Here is a 23,762-nt window from a genome sequence, read left to right as displayed (position 1 = left end):
ACCCCTGTCTCCTAATCTTTTAAAAGGGATGAAAATAATACCTACCTCATAGAGCTATTAGAACAGTGGTTCTCAACCTTTCTAATGCCGCGACCCTTTAATACAGTTCCTTATATTGTGGTGACCCCCAACCATAAAATTATTTTCGTTGCTACTTCATAACTGTAATTTTGCTACTGTTAATGAATCTCAATGTAAATATCTGTGTTTTCCGATGGTCTTAGGCTCTACAGCAGCAGTTCTCAACCTGTGCTAGCAGGATCGCCTAAGACCATCAGAAAACACAGATATTTACATTGTGATTCATTAACAGTAGCAAAATTACAGTTATGAAGTAGCAACGAAAATAATTTTATGGTTGGGGTCACCACAACATGAGGAACTATATTAAAGGGTCGCGGCATTAGAAAGGTTGAGAACCACTGTATTAGAAGGATGTTATCCACATAAAGTATTTAGAATAGCAGCTAGTACTGTAAGTGCCTAACAAGTGCTATGATCACTAACTATCATTATGATGATTATAATTACACTCAACTAAATGATAAATTATTTCTAGAAACAAATGAAGAATTTGGGGCTCAGAATAAAAAATTACATAATTTTGCCTCATGGAGCAAGTTCCAAAGGATTGAAGTTGTATGAAGGCCTAGAGTGGCACAAATGCTGTAAATTTAAAATGCAGTTCTAATTCTTAAACATCTTTCCTTCACCTGATCTTTTTTTAAAATATGTTTTTATTGATTTTAGAGATAGCAACATCGTTTGGTTGCCTCCTGCTCACCCCCTACTGGGTATTGAGCCCACAACCCAGACATGTGCCCTGACATGGAATCAAACCAGCCACCTTCTGGTTCATGGGTTGATGCTCAACTACCGAGGCACTCAGGCCAGGCCACTTGATCTTTTCAATGCACGTATCCATGTGATCTGACTCATCTGGTGCCTCATGCACTTTATTTGTTGCATATACTAAACAGTTTTGATGTTGAATATTCATAAGGTACAATCAGTTGAATGTTAGCCAAATTAAAATATAATTTGGAAATAAATATAATGTTAGCCAAATTAAAATATAATTCTTTTCCTTGGAAGGAAAAGAAAAAAAGCTTTTGATGCTCTATTAATTTTCTACTCTTCTCTCCTCCTCTTTCTCTAACCCAACCCACTCTCCACCCCATTTAAACTCTAACGCATGGCTCTTGAGTAAAACCAGCCATCTGCATCTGGATTCACACCTCTCCATTTTGCCATGAAAGTGTTTCTTACGGAGAGTTATCTGTCACTCCATGATATCTTGGAACATTAGGCTGCTGAAGCTAACATGCTCAAAACTATAGTATGTTATGTTAAGTCTCTTATTTTATAAAAGTTCTTTCTTATATCTCTACTACTACCACATGGCATAACAAAAAAACTCAACTTTCAAACATGGTAGGCAGTAGGACTAAAGGGGTTAACATGAACTATGTCATAAAACAGAGGTCATACCTTCAAGGCTTGCTGTAGTATCTGGGTGTCATTAATCCCAGTGATTTCTCTCAGCTGATTCAAAAACGTCTGCTGATGCTAAAGGAGGGGGAAAACCAAAATTATTATACTCTGAAATATGAAAATATAAATGACTTTGCGGGGGGCGGGGGGGTGGGATGGAAAATGCAAAATAAACTAGAATAAAAAAGAACTTGAGACTGAACAAATTTCACTCTTTTAGGAAGAATGAACCATGCTATGGGGAGGACCTTACTCCATTCTCATGATTCCACCAAAAGGGAATTTTTACCTTACTCCCTAAGAATAAGAGTTCCTGAATTAAGTTTCAAGCTAGTCTTCACTACCTCATTTATGTCTCCCAAAATAAAAAGGAGTGATCTGCATGATGGATAAACCCAGGAACAACTAAGGAAAATGTATCTACTGGGCTACTTCAAGGAGGTGATGGCCCTACTAACTTAAGTCAGGCAGTTCTGGGAATTCCTCCCTGCCTCTTGGGTCAGCCAGCATCCAGGCACCTGGAATGTCTGAAAAAGACATGCTTTGGCAGGCCATGTACTATGTAGGTATAGTACATCATGGGAATCCTAAGATCTATTTGAGGAAAAAAGATAATCATCTCATTCTCCAATCTGTCATAAAAGATCCTAAATAGAATTCATCTTTTGCTCCCATTTGCTTCAAACCTGTTCATGTGCTATTGTTCTATACAGTAATTATAATCTATTGGAGAGAAAAGGAGGGAGATGGATAGGATCCCACTATCAAATCCTTCCCTGAACTACCCTAATTAAGAGCTATGTTCCTCCCTACAACTCTGTATTTCTTAAAAGAAGTTCCCAAGACAACACCAAGAATAAAAGGATCTGATAAAATCTTTCTTGAAAATATTTTACATTCATCTCAGTAATAATTCAGTCAAGAATTATCAATGCATGCTAAAACTATTGGGTGAAAGCTTAATGAGAAACAAGACAGTAGCATAGTTTTAAGCTTCTTCCTAGGAATTCTAAAGTGTTAAGTAACTATAAAGAAGAAACCTGGGGGAGAAAAAAATGGCGGCGGAATAGACAGAGGGTCCCGAGCCTTGTCCTGGAGCAGAAAGAAGGAACAGCTGAGGGTCGCAAGGGGAGTATTTGCTGGCGAGTTAAAGGACAGCTAAACTCCAGGAGAGGGTGGGGGACTGCTGGATGGGGTTGCCCTGACCGGGCAGCCCCCACTGCGACTGAATTCCCTCTCAGAGCGACCGGCTCCAATGTGGAAACCGCACCATCTTGAAGAAGAAAGTGGATCTTATCGGAAGCTTGAAAAGTTGCAACTGCGGAGACAACTGAACAGCTGCGAGCCCCAGAACACCGGTCCCCAATTGGCGAAATACGCGGTTTCAAAAGAGGTCTACACTCCACCATGGAAAGGTCAGATTTCGCCTGGGATAAGGTGAGGTCTCTGGTCCCGGCGGGTGAGAGAAACGCGCGCACTGTGGGAGCTGGAGGACTGGGGAAGGTCTGTGCCTAGAAAAGTCCGTGGCTGTTGGGGTTGGCATGATCCATGAATGTGAAAAGGGGTCCTCAGAGATGCTAACAAAAGGGATCTCTAAAAAGCAACCCATTTTGTTCTGGCGCAAAAGAAAAGCCTACGGATCTTAAAAGTGTGCCTGCTGCTTAGATCCAAAAGGGAAAGGGGGATACGCAGACTTGCCTGCAGCCCCGCTGTTTGCACACTTGGGCTTTTTCCTCTTCAAATCCAAGCCCAACACATAGGATTACCCAGTTGGGGACCCCTGGGAGACTGCAGGGGAAAGTTGTTTTTCTGGAACCTGGGGATCGGAGTGGGAAGTGACTTTCGGAGAGCCGGCTCTGAGGCAGCCCACTTCCACTAACTGGTATTGATTGCCACAGGGAAAGAAGGCTAGCAAGGCCTAGAAGTCAATCCAGAAACACTGCCACCCAGGGGCTGAATCACAAATTGACTCTTGTATAATCAAACATAAAGGAATACAAGAAATTAAGACACCACCTGCTTAAAAATCAGGACTGGCTTACAACACTGAGGAGCAGTGGAATGCAGGGATCTGCAACACTGTCCTTACTGGGAAACAGGCGTGCCAAACAGAAAAATAGAGGAAGTGAATGACCTTCACTACTGCACATTTTATTTTTTTACTTTTTTTAAAAATTTTTTTATTGTTTTTTAATTCTTATTTTCTTCATCTTTTACTTAAGAAACTAATTTTTTTCCTTTTTTCCTCACTTGATTTTACATTTTTAATTATTACATTTTTATTTTCAATCAGTATTATAACTACAGCTATTTTATTCTTTTTAAGTATCATTTCATTTTCACTTTATTATACTTTGGGATTAGTGTTCTAATTTCTATTATCATCTTTCCTTTTGCATCATTTTACTCTATCTCAACTCTACCTTTATGCCATCACTCTCTTCCTACCTTTTCCCCATTTGGTGTCCTGTTTCTCTTACCCTTTTCTTGCTTTAGATTTTCCCTATTCTTTCTGTATACCCACTGTTAAAATTTCACACTACTTATATATCTATCACCCTATTTATATATCTAATTTCCAATTCCCTGCTCCAAGTCCATACACACATCTCTCTTCTCTGTCTTAACTATCCAAAAATTGTTTTTCTCTCTGTTCTTATGCTGTTGTTTGCTTGAATGTTGACTATATCGATTCTTTATGCTTTTTTGTGAGATTGTTTTGCGTATTTTTTTGTTTTGTTTGCTTTGTTTTTGATTGTTTTTCGCTTCTGTTTTCCCTCGCCTCGCTTGATATTAGTTGCTGTTTGTAGTTTGTATTATTCTCCAGGTACTTGTTGCTGGCATTTGCAGGGATTAGTGGCAGTTCTATTGGAGTTTTCTCCCCATATATATAGTTTTATCCCCTTTTCTTTCATAGTCTCTTTCTTTTCTCTCTTACTTTTTTTTTCCTTTTCCCAATTTCATTATGACACTCCTTTTCTTTTCTTTCTTTCTTTTTTTTTTTTTTTTTTTTTTGCTCCTCTTCTTCTTTCTCTCCTATTCCCTAATTTGCCTTTCTCAGGTGGTCACCTTTATTGGGGGTTATCAAAAGCGTGAATACATTTCTATTCAGTGCCCTGTGTTTTGTACCTGGTTGTGTTGTATTTTGTGCCTTTAAATCAACACAGGAGAGAGAGAACTACATAACCAGACATCCAGAGAAGAGAGACTATGGGGAGACAAAGAAAAAGCCCCCATAGGAAAGAAAAGCAGGCATCACCAGAAAAGGAAGTAAACGAAATAGAGACTAACAACATGTCAGAGAAAGAATTCAGAGAAATGATCATAAGGTGGCTGTAAAGAATGGAAGACAAATTCGACAATATGAGTAAGAACCAAGAGGAAATGAAGAAGAACCAAGAAGAAATGAAAAATGACATCGCTGCTATAAAGAACTCAATAGAAAGCATCAAGAGCAGACTAGAAGAAGCAGAGGACCGCATCAGTGAACTAGAAGACAAGATGGAAAAAAATAACCAAGTAGAGCAGCTTCTAGAAAAAAAAATTAAAAAGCAGGAGGAGAGCCTAAAGGAACTTTGGGACAACACGAAACAAAACAACATCCGCATAATAGGGGTTCCAGAAGGAAAGGAAACTGAGCAAGGAATACAAAACCTGTTTGAAGAAATAATGACAGAAAACGTTTCTGATATAGGGGGAAAAAAACACACACAAATCCAAGAAGCTCAGAGTCCCAAGCAAAATGAAACCCAAAAGACCGACGCCAAGGCACATTATAATTAAATTAGCAAACACCAATGAAAAAGTAAGAATCTTAAAAGCAGCCAGAGAGAGACAGAAAGTAACATACAAAGGAACCCCCATCAGACTAGCAACTGATTTCTCAACAGAAACTCATCAGGCCAGAAGGGAATGGAATGAAATATACAAAGTCATGCAAAGGAAGGGTCTGAATCGAAGAATACTATACCCAGCAAGGCTACCAATCAAAATTGAAAGTGAAATCAGGAGCTTCACAGACACAAAAGGACTAAGGGAACTTATCACCACCAAACCAGCAATGCAAGAAATCCTAAAGGGTCTGCTGAAAAAAAAAAAAGAAAAAAGAAGAAAGAAAGAAAGAAAGAAAGAAAGAAAGAAAGAAAGAAAGAAAGAAAGAGGAAGGGAAGAAGGAACACAGGGGTATAGAATAAAAATGGCGACAAATAAGTACCTATCAATAATAACTTTAAAAGTAAATGGATTAAATGCCCCAATCAAAATACATAGGGTAACGGATTGGATAATAAAACAATACCCATATATCTGCTGTCTACAAGAAACCCACCTCAGAAAAAAAAATTCACACAGACTGAGGGTGAAGGGATGGAAAAAGGTTTTCCAGGCGAATGGAAATGAAAAAAAAGCTGGGGTGGCAATACTTACATCTGAAAATTAGATCTCAAAGTAAAGGACATAACAAGAGATAAGGAAGGCCACTTCATAATACTAAAGGGAGCAATCCAACAAGAAGAAATAACTCTGGTAAAAGTATATGCACCCAATACAGGAGCACCCTAATACATAACAAAACTCCTGGAGGATATCAAGGGAGAGATTGACAGAAATACAATCATAGTAGGAGACTTTAATACCCCACTATCACCATTGGACAAATACTCTAAACAACAGCAAAGAAACATCAATCCTAAATGACTCATTAGACCAGATGGAATTAATTGACATCTTTAGAACATTTCACCCCATAGCCACAGAATATACATTCTTCTCAAGTGCACATGGGACATTTTCAAAGATAGACCACATGCTGGGACATAGGCAAAGGCCCTTCAAATTCAAGAAGATAGAAATCATACCAAGTATCTTCTCAGATCACAGTGGCATAAAACTGGAAATCAACTACAATAAAAACAATCCAAAGAAATCAAACACATGGAGACTAAACATCATGCTATTAAACAATGACTGGGTTACCAGAGAGATCAAGGAAGAAATAAAAAACATCATGGCAACAAATGACAATGAAAACACAACAATCCAAAATCTATGGGACACAACGAAAGCAGTCTTGAGAGGGAAGTTCATAGCTCTACAAGCCTACTGCAAAAAAAAAAAAAAAAAACACCAAAAACAAGAAACAATGTTAATAAATTACCTAACCCTACAACTCAAAGAATTAGAAAGAGAGCAACAAGAAAGGCCCAGTGTAAGCAGAAGGAAGGAAATAATAAAGATCAGAGAGGAGATAAATGATGTAGAGACCAAAGAAACAATACAAAAGATCAACAAAACCAAGAGCTGGTTCTTTGAAAGGATAAACAAGATTGATGAACCTCTAGCCAGACTCACCAAGAAGCAAAGAGAGAGGATCCAAAAAAACAAAATCAGAAATGAAAGAAGGCATGGCTGAATACTGTGTTCTTTTTGTCAGTAGCTTACACAGCCAGACACCATGCAAAAGTAGTCTTCCCTTTAAAATGGCTATGATGGTATGCCAAATTTTTTCATAACATATCATTACTAAAAGTGGATACAAGTAAATGAGTTAAGAGATTGTAAGAGATGCCCTGACCAGTTTGGCTCAGTGGATAAAGTATCGGCCTGTGGACTCGAAGGTCCCGGGTTCGGTTCCGGTCAAGGGCATGTATACCTTGATTGCGGGCACATCCCCAGTTGAGGGTGTGCAGGAGGCAGCTGATTGATGTTTCTCTCTCATTGATGTTTCTAACTATCCCTCTCCCTTCCTCTCTAAAAGATCAATAAATATATATTTTAAAAGAGAGAGATTGTAAGAGCTTCCAAGTGCTAGTTAAATCAGATCATATTATTTGATATGTTGCTTTCAAATGCAGTATTAAAACTGCTGTCACACTGAATTTTTAAGAAATTGTTTTCATATGTTTTTTAAAAATATGTTTTTTATTGATTTCAGAGAGGAAGGAAGAGGGAGAGAGATAGAAACATCAATGATGAGAGAGAATCATTGATCGGCTGCCTCCTGCATGCCCCCCACTGGGAATCGAGACTGCCACCTGGGCATGTGCCCTTGACTGGAATCGGACCTGGGACCCTTCAGTCCACAGGCAGACGCTCTATCCACTGAGCCAAACTGCCAGGGCCATGTATGTGTGTTTTAATTTGTTTTATAATTCCACATTTTTCTTTATAGCTGAGCATTTTCTCTCTTCCCCCTTCCTTCCCCACCCATCCAACAAAAAAATAAAAAATAAAAGAAAAGAAAAAGAAATGAAAGAGGTATAATAAAAACAGACCCCACAGAAATACAAAGGATTGTTACAAAATACTACGAACAACATTATTCCAACAAATAGGACAAACCTGGAGGAAATGGACATATTCCTAGAAAAATATAACCTTCCAAAACTCAATCAGGGAGAATCTAAACAGCTCAATAAGCCAATAACTATGGAAGAACTTGAAGCAGTCATCAAAAAACTTCCGGCAAAAAAATGCCCGGGGCCAGACGGCTTCACAGGGGAGTTTTACCAAACTTTCAAGGAGCAACTAAAACCTATCCTCCTCAGACTATTCCAAAAAATTCAAGAGGAAGGAACACTTCCAAGCTCCTTCTATGAAGCCAGCATCACCCTAGTACCAAAACCAGATAAAGACAACACAATGAAAGAGAATTACAGGCCAATATCCCTCATGAACATAGATGCCAAAATCCTCAACAAAATTCCAGCAAATCGGATCCAGCAGTACATCAGAAAGATCATACACCATGACCAAGTAGGATTTATCCGAGGAATGCAAGGATGGTACAATATCCACAAATCAATAAACGTGATTCATCACATAAACAAATTGAGAGATAAAAATCACATAGTCATATCAATTCATGCAGAAAAAGCATTTGACAAAATCCAACACTCTTTCTTGATAAAAACTCTCAACAAGGTGGGAATAGAAGGATCATACCTCAACATAATAAAAGCTATATATGATAAACCCACAGCAAACATCATACTCAATGGGCAAAAACTAAAACCAATTCCCCTAAGAACAGGAACAAGACAGGGATGTCCACTCTCACCACTCCTGTTTGACATAGTACTGGAAGTATTAGCCATTGCGATCAGACAAGAAGAAGAAATAAAAGGCATCCCAATTGGAAAAGAAGAAGTAAATCTGTCCTTATTTGCAGATGACATGATATTGTACATAGAAAACTCAAAAGACTCCATCACAAAACTAATAGACTTAATAAATGAATTCGGCAATGTAGCAGGATACAAAATTAATGCCAAGAAATCTATGGCATTTCTATACACCAATAGTGAACTTACAGAAAGAGAGACTATAAAAGCAATCCCATTTACCATCGCACCAAAAAAATTAAGAAACCTAGGAATAAACTTAACCAAGGAGGTAAAAGACCTATATGCGGAAAACTACAGGACACTGCAAAAAGAGATAGAGGAAGACATAAACAGATGGAAGAATATACCATGTACATGGATTGGTAGAATCAACATCATTAAAATGTCCATACTACCCAAAGCAATCTATAGATTCAACACACTACCCATTAAAATACCAACTGCATATTTCACAGACCTAGAAAGAACTCTGCAAAAATTCATCTGGAATAAAAAAAGACCCCGAATAGCCACAGCAATCCTGAGAAAGAAGAATAAAGTAGGAGGGATCTCAATACCAGATTTCAAGCTGTATTACAAAGCCACTGTTCTCAAAACAGCCTTGTACTGGCACAAAAACAGACATATAGACGAATGGAACAGGATAGAGAATCCAGATATCGACCCAAACCACTATGCTCAATTAATATTTGACAAAGGAGGCATGAACATACAATGGAGCCAAGACAGTCTCTTCAATAAATGGTGCTGGGAAAATTGGACAGATACATGCAAAAAAATGAAACTAGACTACCAACTTACACCATACACAAAAATAAACTCAAAATGGATAAAGAACTTAAACATAAGACGGGAAACCATAAAAATACTAGAGGAATCCACAGGCAGCAAAATCTCAGACATATGCCGAAAGAACTTCTTCACTGATACTGCTCCTAGGGCAATGGAAGCTAAAGAGAAAATAAACAAATGGGACTACATCAACATAAAAAGCTTGTTCACAGCAAAAGAAACCATCAACAAAACAACAAGAAAGCCCACTCTATGGGAGAACATATTTGCAAATGCTATCACTGATAAAGGTTTAATATCCAACATCTACAGGCAACTTATACAATTTAATAAAAGGAAGATAAATGATTTAATAAAAAAATGGGCAACGGACCTAAATAGAATCTTTTTGAAGGAAGACAGAAGGAAGGCCAAGAGACACATGAAAACATGTTCAAAGTCACTAATTATCCGAGAGATGCAAATCAAAACGACAATGCGGTACCATCTCACACCTGTCAGAATGGCTATTATCAACAAATCAACAAACGACAAGTGTTGGCGAGGATGTGGAGAAAAAGGAACACTCGTGCACTGCTGGTGGGAATGCAGACTGGTGCAGCCACTGTGGAGAACAGTATGGAGTTTCCTCAAAAAACTAAAAATGGAACTCCCATTTGACCCAGTAATCCCACTCCTAGGAATATATCCTAAGAAACTGGAAACACCAATCAAAAAGTATATATGCACCCCTATGTTCATAGCAGCACAATTTACCATTTGGAAACAGCCTAAGTGCCCAACAGCAGATGACTGGATCAGAAAACTATGGTACATCTACACAATGAAATACTATGCTGCCATAAAAAAGAAGGAATTCTTACCATTTGCAGCAACCTGGATGGAACTGGAGAACATCATGCTAAGTGAAATAAGCCAGTCAATGAAAGAAAAGTACCACATGATCTCACTCATTTATGGATAATAAAGAACATTACAAGCTGATGAACAAAAAGATAGGTACAGATACATCAAACAGACTGTCAAATTACAATGGGAAGCATCAAACAGACTGTCAAATTACAATGTAAAGCATCAAACAGACTGTCAAATTACAATGGGAAGGTTAGGGAGAGGTAGGGGAGATAAGAAATCAACCGAAGGACTTGTATGCATGCATATGAGCATAACCAAAGGACGCAAAACACTGGGGGGTGAGGGCATGTATGGGAGTGGGGTGGGGGTGGGGGGCAATGGTAAGATATGTACACGTATAATACCTTAATAATAAAATGGGGGGGGGGGGGAAATAAATAAATAAAGAGTATGTTCCAAAAAAAAGAAGAAACCTAACAGAAATCACTTGAATCAAATGATCGAAGTTAATATTACCCCTAATAGGGTAAAATGATATTGTGTGCCTCCTGATATATAATGTGATACACCAAGAAGACAATACCACCTGTGATATTCCTGCCACAAAATAAACAAGTTGAATCTAATCTTGAGGAAACATCAGACAAATCCAAACTGAGAGACATTTATCTTCACACAGAAAGACAAAGGATGAGGTTCCAGATTAAAGGAGGACTAAAAAGGCATGACCCCCAAACATAAAGTGAGATCATGCTTCTCATGCTAAATTCTACAGCATATTATTGGGACAACCGGAGAAATAGGAATATGGACTGCTTAGTAACAATGTTCTATTAATATTAAATTTCTGAACTTGATAACTGTATCAAATATATTTTTTCTCAGGAAACAGATCCTGAAGTGTTAAAGTGGTAAAGGAACATTCAACTTATTCTCAAATGGTTATAAAAAACAAAGCGATGAAAGTTCTTCATACTCATATATTTAAAGTTACTTCAAAATGAGTTTTTTAATGCTCTGCATGCAGATTTATTGACGCCAATATTGGAAAATGCACATTTCAAAACATGCTTGATAATTTAAATATGCAGAATGTATACACATTCAGATGAAGAGTCCTAAATAAATGTCAAATTAAACGAAAAAATAAAAGCAATTTTAAAGTTTCAGATAACCTAGTCTAAATATGTTTTACGGAAACCACAAGTATAAGTTCAGAATTTTATTTAGCTACATTAACAGAGTCCCATTTAAATAGTTGCGTCAACACACTGAAATGTCTCTTTTTCCTAATATAGGTAGACTGGAGGAGAGCAGTCCAAATCTGAAAAGTATATCGCATGGGATGTCAAAGACATAAGCTCCTCCTGTCTTCCCACTAAACATTCCTTTATGTGACAGTCATCAAATGTCGGTTACTTCATGTCTCCTCTTCCAGCATTCTGTCCAAGTTTTAGGTAGTATGAAGAAAAGAGCCAAGGACAAAAGGTGCCTGTGAAATGATTCTGCTTTAACAAACCCGATTTATTCAAATAACTTTCACTTAAAGTCTCATTTCTCATTCAGTCACATGGCTAATCATAGTTGTACAGGAGGTTGGAGAATATACTTTTCAGCTAGGCAAAAAGGTGCTCTAAAAATAAATAGTGTTCTGTTTATAAGGAAAAAGAAAGGAATGTATATTTTATCTGCTGTATATACAGTATCTGCCAAGCCATCAATTAATTTTCATAGCTATAAAATTCCTAAAGAGCTAAAATAACCAGGATATCCAACAATACATACACAATAAAGCACACAAACAAGGTTATATCAAATGCCATGAAAAATCAAAATTGTTGAAGAATTGAAATGCCAGATTAATAAAGCTAAAATGTGAGAAAAATAAATTCTCCTTAAACCTATCAACTTTTCCACTTTCATTTTAAAAATTATTCCTAATAGCAATTCCACAGCCCAACATTACAATTAATGATGTATAAAAATATTACAGAAATTATCCTTATCTAACTCAATGTTTTATTTTAGTAAGCATAAAATACTTAAAAGATTTTATAGCTCTGTTTGTAATCTCACCATCACCAGCACTCCAAACTCCATTCTTTACTCCAAATATTTTCCTCAACTGCAAATTAATCAATCATGGATCAGGGAAAGACTATTGAATAAGCACCCCCAAAATTAGTCACCTGTATAAATGTTGCTGGCTATTACATATTATGCTGGAAAAACGGAAACAGTGCAAAGGTCCACTAAGGAAGAAAGTCTAAACTTCAATAAAAGACCTGATAAGTTTAATAATGAATATTCCCAGGTCCCAACCCCCCAGAGACTATGTTAATAAGCATCTCAAATGATTTTGATACAGATGGACCTAGAAGTACAGTCTGAGTTAATCAAACAACTGTATATTGCAAAATCACATCAAGCTAAAGTGATGAAACTCAAAATAGTATATATACACATTGATGACTTCAAGGTAAAACATAAACACAAATAAAAAGCCCAGAAAAGATTACAATGTCTAAGCTAGACATAGGCGTCAATCAGGCTGGCAGGGGAGTAGTTAGGGGGCGATCAGGCTGGCAGGCAGAAGCGGTTAGGGACCATCAGGCAGGCAGGCAGGCAAGCGCTTAGGAACCAGCATTCCTGGATAGTGAGAGGGATGTCCGACTTCCGGTTTAAATCAGTCGTACATCTCCCGAGGGGTCCCAGATTGGAAAGGGTGTAGGCCAGGCTGAGGGACACCCCCCCACTTCACGAATTTCGTGCACCAGGCCTCTAGTCTACTATAAGGTGGATGCAACCCAGTCACATTCCTGGACCAAGAAGGCCAAGACACAATGTTCAAAGAGAGTTGGTGGCTTACATAAAAATCAATAAGCAAAGAAGCCAAGACTACATACAGGCATTCAGATTCCCTTCTTAATGTTATTTTTACTGCTTGATGATATCATTAAGTGCCTACTATGTGCAAAACATAGTACTATGCACTACCAGGGAAAAAGAGGCATTAGTAGTTTTAATATGAATTAAGAATAAGAGGGTTTCACAGAAATTCTTTCCCTTCCCAGTTAACCCTACCTAATATTGGGTCTGTTTCAGATTTGTTTCAGTGAAGACTACAACATATTAAACACTGGTATAACTTTTTTGAGGATGCAAAAAAAGATCACTGGCTTAGGCCAAGGAAAAAAAAAAGAACAAGCACTTATTATGCTCTTTCTGTATGCCATACACTGTTTTAAGTGCTTCCAGCATATAATCTCATTTAATACTTGTGCACATGCACACATACATACCCTCTAGGAAGTTACTCTCATTTTATAGTTAACAGAGCCTTCAAGAGATTAATAAGTACAGAGTCAGGAATAAGGTTTTTTTCAAATTCCACAGCCCACGTTCTTTCCATATTTGCTCTTCTCTATATCTGATTTTGGAGACTAAAGATTCAGTAAAAAAGAAACCTCAGCCCCAAATTCCACTACTCTGTTAATGTAAAATCTATAATAATAAAAACATAATATGCAAATCGACTGAACAACCAAACAGCAGAATGACTGTCCGGACAACCTTCTGGACCACCATGCTATGACACGCACTGGCACCAGGCCAGCAAAGATGGGTGTCATGTGATTGGTCAGGGCCATCACCCCACAATCGCCCCAAAGAGGGAGGCCCAGGCCACCGGCCGGCAGGGCAATCAATGGAGAGGCTCCGTGATCACCCCAAAGAGGGAGGCCCAGGCAACCCGGCTGGCGGCGCTGTGGCGGGTGGGCGGGGCCTCCCTCTGCGGGACGATCGATCACCCCACAGAGGTAGGCCCAGACCACCAGCCAGCAATGCTGTCGGGGGTGTGCGGGGCCAGCCAGCTATCGCCCAGCAGAGGGAGGCCCAGGCCAGCCAAGCAATCGTATCCCACGCCTGTTGCCTGCAGAGGGAGGCAACCGGTTGCAGGGGTGGGGGGGAGAAGCACCACTCAGATGGTAAGCAGTGGCAGCGGCAGGGCAGGGCCAGCTGCTGGCAGCCAGGGGAAGGAAAGCCCCCAATAGGCCCTGATCGCCGGCCAGGCCTAGGGACCCTACCTGAGGGGTCCTGGATTGCGAGAGGGCACAGGCCAGGCTAAGGGACATCCCCCCCCATGCACAAATTTCGTGCACCGGGCTTCTAGTGTTTGGATAATGGTACAAAAAAGTGATGCACCACTGACTACCAGGCAGGAAAGCTTTCTGAGTTAGGGGTGAATGACTCATAAATCAGTCATTGGTTCCTCTAACTGAATTTCCAAATATAAATAAAACTTGGTTTAGTGCAGAGGAAAAGAAAGTCAAAGATTTCCATCTTCAGGAGATAAAAAGGCAACTCTTACAATAACCTCTAAGAAAGCTTTCAAAATTTCTAATAAAAGATGGGGAGAAGGGGAAACAATTTCAGAAAATCTCAAGGCATTCTGAAACTTCAGAATCACATGCATTAAAGCACTGCTGGGCACTAAGTGATAAATATTTCAACATTCCCATCAATGAAAAAATTAATTATACTATTATACTACTGCCATTAAGGTATGTAATCCACACACATCTATTTTAGTGAATACCTTCTGCATCTACCTGATAACACTCAACTGCCCTAGTTCACGTTATCTCTTACAGTAACAAGAAATCCCCAAACTTCACTGACAGATCATTTCAAGTACATATGTCCCCCTTGTAGCTCTTCGTAAGCCTGAAGCCTGTTAGTCAACCAGCTATACAAGCAAAGAACAAACAAACAATAAACAAAACCCAAACCACACAAAAAACAAAACTTTTACTTCCCAAATATGCTTTTTTTTTTTTAATCTGTAACTTAAAGGGGACAACAAAACCTTTCACTTTCCTTCTTATGTAATACTCTGACCCTCTGAGTTTTCCTAAGCACAATCCTGTGGCTTAAAGGATGCCACAGCTATCTGTAGTGTAAATTTGTCTTCCTCTTCCCTCTCTGTCATTCAGGGTCTAAAAATATCATTCTGCTTTCTAATCCAAAGGGTTTTTTTGTTTTTGTTTTGTATATTCAGCTGCCTTCTCAAGGTGAGAGGCTCTCCATTGATGCATTCCTGGTAACTAGTACAGTGTCTGGCACTGGACAGCACTCAATGAATACTGATTGAAAATTGAACACAGCAGAGTCTGCAGAGGTGAACTGGAGTACAGTAGGTCAGATCACAAGGCCTGATGTCACCCACAGGAAAGAGGTACTAGCTAATTATTGGAGATGGGAATAACAAGCATACATAAATCAGGCCCACTTACTAATAAGCAACCTTTCTATCCTCTCCTACATTCTACCTAGAATTTCATAGGCTTCATTTCATAGTTCTGCTCCTGTCAATCCTGCTTCAAGTTAAGCATACCATATATATAGTATTGTTGAAATTCCCAATTACAAATAATCTATTTAATAATCCCATGAATGGTGTATCTTGTATTTTCCACTGTCACAGGCTCAAGGCTTGTCTTAATCATTTTAGGAGGTTAACAGCATTTTAGTGCTAAATTAATCACATACCTCTGTGGGTGTATAAATCTGAAGGCATGCTTTTTTATTCTTCACTATTTACATTTAGGCTTAGAAATGTCAGAAATTCTGAATTTAAAAAGCCTTTTCCTATCTTTTATAGAACCCTAGAGTAACAATCTTAAGCTTTCACGTAATTAAAAAATAAAGTGATGAGATACTTTATGGGGAGTAAGTAGCAAAGAGCAATGAATATAGTTGGTCCTCAACAAATGTTTCCATTCTTCCTCACCTCAGAATTCATATCCCTATTTTCCACCCAACCCTTCAACCAATCTAACATCTACATGACAGCCATGCCCCAATGGAATCCCCCATCCCTATTAACTAGCAGATAAAAGAAATGCATTGTAAGTAGAAATTCTAAATGTGTTTTTCCCCAAAAAATATTGTTACGCAGCACTATAAGTTATGTTCATACAGAATTAAACACATTTCCAGTCCAAATAAGAGCCCAACACCATGAAAAGTGGTTTCTATGAGAACATGCTTTTTGAGTTCCGAAAAACCAATCTGCAAAATCTTTTGGAACAGTGTGTTTTTTAAATTAGAGTGCTTTTATTTGATTCTTTATTTTTTATTGAAGTTACTGGAGTGACATTGGTTATTAAAATTACATAGGATACAGGTATACAATTCTATAATACATCCTACCTAATAAAAGAGTAATATGCAAATTAACCATCACTCTGCTACACCCACAAGCCACGCCCACCAGCCAATCAGAGCAAGTATGCAAATAAACCCAACCAAGATGGCTGCAGCCAGAGAGAGCAGGAAGGAGGGTTGGGTTTCCCAGGCAATGGAGGAAGCCAAGTTTTCCGCCTGCCCTTGCCAGCCTAAGCCTCCACTCAAGGCTACAAAGTTTCAATTATAGAAGGTAAACAAACCCAAACAGAAATGGCGGCAGCCACGGAGTTGGAAAGAGCGGGGGGCTAGGGTTGCCCCCAGCAATGGAGGAAGCCAAGCTTTCCGCACACCCTGGCCTGCCCAGGCCTCCGCTTAAAGCTACAAAGTTTCAATTATAGAAGATACATAAGTCCCAAGAGAAATGGCTGCCAGCCACGGAGCGACCAGGAGGCTTGGCTCCACTCCAGGCTACAAAGTTTCAATTGTAGAAGGTAAATAAATTCCAGATACAAGGGCCTCTGCTTGGATCGCCAGGGGCCTGCAAACCACCACAGGCCCCTCGCTCAGGCCACCCCAAGCCCCAAGGGAACCCCCACCCTGATCCGGGACACCCTTCAGGGCAAACCAGCTGGCCCCCACCCGTGCACCAGGCCTCTAGCCTATCTAATAAAAGAGTAATATGCAGATTGACCATCACTCCAACACACAATATGGATGCCCCTATGTGGTCAAAGATCCTGCCCCTATGTGGACACAAGATGGCCACCACAAGATGGCCAGCAGGGGAGGGCAGTTGGGAGGCACCAGGCCTGCAAGGGAGGGCAGTTGAGAGGGACCAGGCCTGCAAGGGAGAGCAGTTGGAGGTGATCAACCCTGCAGGGGAGGGCAGTTAGGGGTGACAAGGCTGGCAGAGGAGGGAAGTTGGGGGCAAACAGGCTGGCAGGAGAGCAGTTAGACATCAATCAGGCTGGCATGGGAGTGGTTATGGGGTGATCAGGCTGGCAGGCAGAAGCGGTTAGGGGCAATCAGGAAGGCAGGCAGGCGAGCAGTTGGGAGCCAGCAGTCCTGGATTGTGAGAGGGATGTCCAACTGCTGTTTAGACCCGATCCCACCAGGATCGGGTCTAAACGGGCAGTTGGACATCCCTCGAGGGGTCCCAGATTGGAGAGGGTGCAGGCTGGGCTGAGGGACACCCCTCCCCCGGCCCCCGTGCACGAATTTCGTGCACCGGGCCTCTAGTCATCTATATATTATATTGTGTGTTCACCACCCCAATTCAAGTCTCCTTCCATCACCATTTATCCCCTTTATACTCTCCTACCTCCCTCCACCCTCCTTTCCCTCTGGCAATCACCATACTGTGGTCTGTGTCCAAGAGCCTTTTTTTTTTCTTTTCTTAGAGTACTATAGCCTGGAAAACATGTAAACAAAACTTTTGTGAATCAAATCATATTCTTAAACTATGATCTCTGCAGTTTAAATAAAATATGTAGTTAACTTGTTTTTATGCTAATAATCTGACTGATTCCTAATATATTTCTCTCATTTAATTAAATACTTATGCATCTTTAGTTTCCTTACTTAAATTTTCATATTTAACTTGCAAGCCAATGAAAATCCCTTATATTAATAAAGCAAAATAAGCATGCTCTAAGTAGAACTTTCAAACTGAATACTATGTAATTCCTAGAGTCTATATATATCACAAACAATTCCCAAAAACCAATACAGTTTTGGTTATACTAAGTATACACATATAATACACCCTACTGACTACTAGAAACTACTCCATTCACCTATATAATGTAGGTTTAATTAAGCATATGCTCTATACCACTTTCTCCCCAGGACCCGTAAAAGAGCAATTTGCAGAAGTGTCCCAGCCTCCAACACTGCACCCCTCACATCCAGTCGGCTTCAATCATAACTTTCCTTCTTCATTCCTAGCCAGTCATCTGTTACTAGTCAATATTTCTTGGTATCAAACTCTCCCTGTTCAAATTATTATGTGGTTTGTTTCCTAACTGGCCCCTTATTGGTTCAACTTCTTTAAATGCAATTTTTATGTCCTAACAATATATTAATAACATATGTTAGTATTTTTAAGAGAATTGTCTTAAAAACAACTAGAAAGGAAAAAATTAGTATGTTGCTAAACTGAGCACTTATTAGAAATATGTTAAAGCACCAGAGATTTCATTACATAGGCATGACTGATCAAATTATTGGCCACTGGTGACTGGACTCAATCTCCAGCCCCTCTCTCCTCCCTGGACTAGGGAATGGGCTGAAAGTGTCACCTCTAATCACAGTGGTTGGTTTTGTGAGGTACAGCCCTCAACCTGAACCTACCTAGTCCCGCAACCAGGAGTTATCTCATTAGCATACAAAAGACTAAATATTTGTTTTTTATTATATCACATCTAGCCACATAACAGAAGGCACCAAATGGATTTGTCCTTGTTTATGGACTTCCTTGTCTAGGATGGTACCATCAATCCGGCTATTAGTGTTCAACATCAGCTCATTTAAACCATTACTCCCTGCTATATGAGGTCTTTCTTATTATTAGATCTTTAATTGATCATACCAGTACAGCCTAAAAATACTGCATTTAACTTCTAATGTTATATATACATCTCTGGCTCCCAACATCACCAAATTATAAGCTTTTTGTGGATTAGTTATTTCTCAATCTGCTTAAAATAAGGAAAGAATAAACAAATGTATGAGCATGACAATGAAAGATGACTGGATATTTAAGCAGAAACAGGTAATTAAAAACCTGAAATAAGAATTTATGAGGGTGTAAATTTACTTTAAATATACAAACTTGGCAGTAATGAACACACATAACTGAGAAAATACATGATCTTTCAAAGATAGAGATCACAAATAGCAGAAAATCAGAAGACTAAGCCTTGGAAAATTCCAAGTTAGGAAGTAGAAATATAGCATACAGTATTAGCAGTCAAATGTAAACAGTTTAAATATATGTACTGAAAGTTCAACACAGCAAATCCTGACAAGCTCAAAGAAATCTTACCCAATACCCAGGCCTACTTTCTGCTGTCTTCTTACTCCCAAAATCTCAACTTCTTTGTGTTTGTAATATCTGTTCAAATACTACATATTTCGGCAGCACACTTGAAAGGTTTTAAACCTTCACTACAACCAAGTTCAACAATCCTAAGGGAGGTAGCAATAACCACAACAGTTATTACTCCAGTATCATAATGCTGTCTCATGGTGTCTGCAGAAGCAGTTATCACACTGCACAGCAGTGTTTCACCCTCCTGACTGCCCAAGCAGTAAGATATCTTCACAAGGTAAAGTACTTACAAGTTCTAATAAATAAAATTTACTTGGCACTAACTTAAAAGTAAGTTACAATTGTTACCTCTTTTTCACAGCAAATGTACCCCACTCTACACAAATCACACAATCAATTCTGTTCAACATTCTATTTGAGAGGCACTGCAATAATTACAACATATTTAATTGAATTATAGAAAAAAATGTTTTAAACTATGGTCAAATTTGGAGTTACATCTGTGAAGACATTACAAGAAAGCTGAGGACACCACTCTTAAGACCATGGCTATTAACTGAGCACCAGGGTCACAGATGTAATGTACATGACAACAGCAATAGAATTTACTCCCAGAGTTTAATAACATATTACAAGAATATCTTGATACACATATATTAATTACCCTGGCTGAAGTTGCAAGTGCCAAGTTAGCTTCTATAAAACACAACCATTGTCAACTTAAGTTAACCTTGTTACTATAAATTATACTAATTTTATAGTTTTTGTTACATCTAAGTTATCAGTTGGTTTTTGGTTTTAGTAAGAGCTATACAATAGAACATAATAAATTTATGCTTAGTTTACATTCATGTAAGTTTCAGTAAAACTGTAATAAAACGTACTTTAATCAAGGGAAAGTCCCTCAGACCTATTTTCCTTTAAAAAACTCCAATTGAGATAGTCATCAGGAGTACTAACAGGGAAGAGAAAGTTTTCAACAGAGTTGCTGGTTCTCCAGAGGGGAAACTGAATTTGACCACATACTCAAACAATATACAAAACTCAAGTCCAAGTAAAATCAGACTTGAACACTAAAGGTAAAACTAGAGAAACACTTAAGGGCAATAAAAGAATAAAAGGAACATTATATACTATACTAGAGGCCCGGTGCACGAAATTCGTGCACGGGGGGGTGTATCTCTCAGCCCAATCTGCACTCTCTCCAATCTGGGACCTCTCAGGGGATGTTTGACTGCCTGTTTAGGTCAGATCCCACAGGGATCCCACAGTGGCCTGGTGCATGAAATTCGTGCACATTAAAAGGTAATTAATTAGAGGAAATATGTTAATATTACTATTTGCCCTTTCTCTATAATAGAAGTATGAGAGATGAAAGGAAATGAGTAAAATGTATATGAAAATAATATATGAATTTATTAATAAACAATAACAAAATGATATAAGAACAACAAAGACTTATAAAAATAACAAAAACATCATATAAAAACAGCAAAATTATTATATAAAAACAACAAAAACATGATATAAAAACAACATTGATGCAAACAATGACTGATAAACTGATTAAACTTATTCTAATATCTCCCTGTATACCACATTAAGAGTGAAAACACTTTCAGAGTGCTTGACTAATTTCCCTTGGGATGAAGTATTCACAACTTTAACTTTAACGTCACGTGCTCTTCGAACTCGAGAGAAAGCAACATATAACTGACCATGTGCAAAAACAGGTTCAGGTAGGAATATTCCTACTCTGTCTAGAGTTTGTCCTTGTGATTTATTAATAGTCATTGCAAATGCTGGCATCACAGGAAACTGTCGTCGAATCAATTTAAATGGGAGGCCAGTGTCAGATGGGGACAAATCAATTCTTGGAATCAGAACAACCTCTCCCTCTGCAGATCCTGTTAATACTTCAGCTTCGATTATGTTAGGTAGCAATCTTTTGATAATAAATCTGGTACCATTACAAAGACCCCATTTACTATTAAGATTTCTCAATAGCATGATGATTGCACCGACTTTCAATTTTAACTTATGACATGGCATTCCTGAAGGAGTAATACTATTAAGAAATTCGATGGGAAAATTTTCCTTTTCAGCATCATCTGTTGAGTCAATGGAATCATCACTCAAATAGGTATGAAAATCTCCATCAAGTATATCCAAAATTTCTTCATTTAATTTTTGAACGTGCTCATTTTTTGGACAAAGAATTGCGTGTTTAGATATATTTTTAATATTACCTATAGATATACTATTTCCAAAGGTAGCTTCAATAATAGATCCATTACAAATCATTTCCTGGGGGATTTCAATAATATCCACTCCTAAATGAAAACTGCTATCAAGTTTGCCATCTCCAAGTTTTACTAACCATTCACTAAATACAGGATCCTCTGATCTCATATTTGTTGTAAGAGACAACTTTCTGAAACATCCCCAAACATCACAGTACTTTAAACTCGTTTGTATTATGGCCGATCGCATAGCATGTGGCACAACACTGAGACATTGTCGAAAATCTCCTCCGAGAAGAACTTTCCCACCAAATGCAATATTCAAATTCATAATTTCTCTTAGTAATCTGTCTATGGCATTTATAGCATGACTGGATGCCATGGTGCATTCATCAATAATAAGAAGTTGGGCCTTTTTAATGGTTGTAGCAACTTCGCTCTTTATATCGAGTCTAGAAATTGAAGTTTCATTTAATGGAATTGGTAATTTATATTGGGAATGAAAGGTTCTTCCACCAAGAAGTAAATTTGCAGCAATTCCTGTAGATGCTGTGGGTAAAACAGTACCACCATGACCTCTAATATAATGTATTAAAACTTTATACAGATATGTTTTTCCACTACCACCTGGACCATCCAAGAAAAAGCATTTGGGGTGTACAGTTTGATCTTTGATGGCTGAAGTTATAGTCTGAAAGGCTGCCAACTGTTCATCATTCAGAGAATTTATCAAAACCTCTGCCTGTTGTCGTTCGTACAATTCATCACATGTATTTGCATTTATTAATAAAGGATAGTCCGGAAGTTTGAAATGTGAACATTTCATTCCATGCAATGCGAATACCTCCTGAATTTCGTTAAGGGCATGTGTTTCACAGTTTACACAGGCACCTTCTCTTCGGTGCAATTTCCAACAGAAATCTTCAATAAAATGAGATTTATTCTCATCCCATAATTTGTCTGCAGCAGAAGGACATCCAAACACACATATATATGCAAAAAGTTGCCGTAGTTGTTTGGGCATATTAAGGATGATTGCATCGTCAATCGTATCTTTCCAGATAGTGTCGTCAAGTAATAATCCTCGGTGTTTAGCAGCTTCATGAAATGTATCATAAGTTACACCTCCTACAGTTCGCAGATCCTCAAAACTTAGCGCACCTTTTACATGCAGAAGCAAAAGTCTAAGGTAATATCGTTCTGGTTCTCTAAAGCTCACAGTGAACAGTCTACCTAATACTTTATTCCCACCCTTTCGGCGTTTTGTCCACAAAGAATTATTAAACACATAATGCTGTGGAATCTCCCAATAATAATAATTACGTGCATCAAAATCTTCTCTATTCAATAAGAACCAAGCCATCAAAGTTGAGTTATGCCTTTTAGCCCTATCTAAAACTTCAGCAAAATCATCAGTATGAAAATACAAATTCTGATCATTTGGCAAATGAATAGCTAATCTTGTGATTGCATGAGATTGGTCATGCATTCGCATTGCAAAAAGTCTCCAAACAGCCTCAGGAGCGCTCACATACCTGGAGTCAATGAAGTCCTGTACTTCGTCATGATTGATAATATTTTTTTCAGAAATTTTAATATTTGCACAATCGTGCCCTTTATAGATGTATTTAAATAAATATTTCACACTTTTAATTGATGCACAGACTTCAACATTTATATGACAGTTATATTTAAGGCACAAATATGGATTATAAGGGACAATCCAGGTGTTATCGACAACTTTATTTCCAATAGACATGGTGCTACCAGATCTTCGTTTGTATTTGGGATATCCATCAATATTTCCAATGGTCGCATCTTGAAATTCTTTTGGATATCCCTTTGAACATTTTCCATTTTCCATACATGGACTATTTGGATTTTGTATCCCACATGGTCCATGTACCATATTTGATTTTACAATTTGAAAAAGTCGAGGATACTGGTCTTCATCTGGAATTTCTGCCTTAACTATACGGTCAATGTCATCTTCCGTTCGTAATTTGGACTCAC

At 38.4% G+C, this 23,762-nt stretch overlaps 1 protein-coding gene across 5 annotated transcripts in view; it reads right to left on the bottom strand.

Moving 5' to 3' along the window:
* Nucleotides 1-23,762, bottom strand: part of USP25 (ubiquitin specific peptidase 25) — a 192,489-nt gene that overhangs the window by 147,574 nt on the left and 21,153 nt on the right. For 4 of the 5 annotated variants that reach the window (XM_079766497.1, XM_079766498.1, XM_079766500.1 and 1 more), the window contains exon 2: nt 1,492-1,569. The exons of the other annotated variant lie outside the window; for it this stretch is intronic. In XM_079766497.1, the coding sequence (XP_079622623.1) occupies nt 1,492-1,569 (78 nt within the window). The remainder of the gene's footprint in view (nt 1-1,491; nt 1,570-23,762) is intronic. 5 annotated transcript variants of the gene reach the window in all.

Source organism: Cnephaeus nilssonii (assembly GCF_951640355.1).
Source record: "Cnephaeus nilssonii genome assembly, chromosome: 3".
Lineage (NCBI taxonomy): Eukaryota > Metazoa > Chordata > Mammalia > Chiroptera > Vespertilionidae > Cnephaeus > Cnephaeus nilssonii.
The sequence above is the reverse complement of the archived record's forward strand: the minus strand, read 5'-3'. Positions and strand labels throughout refer to the sequence as shown.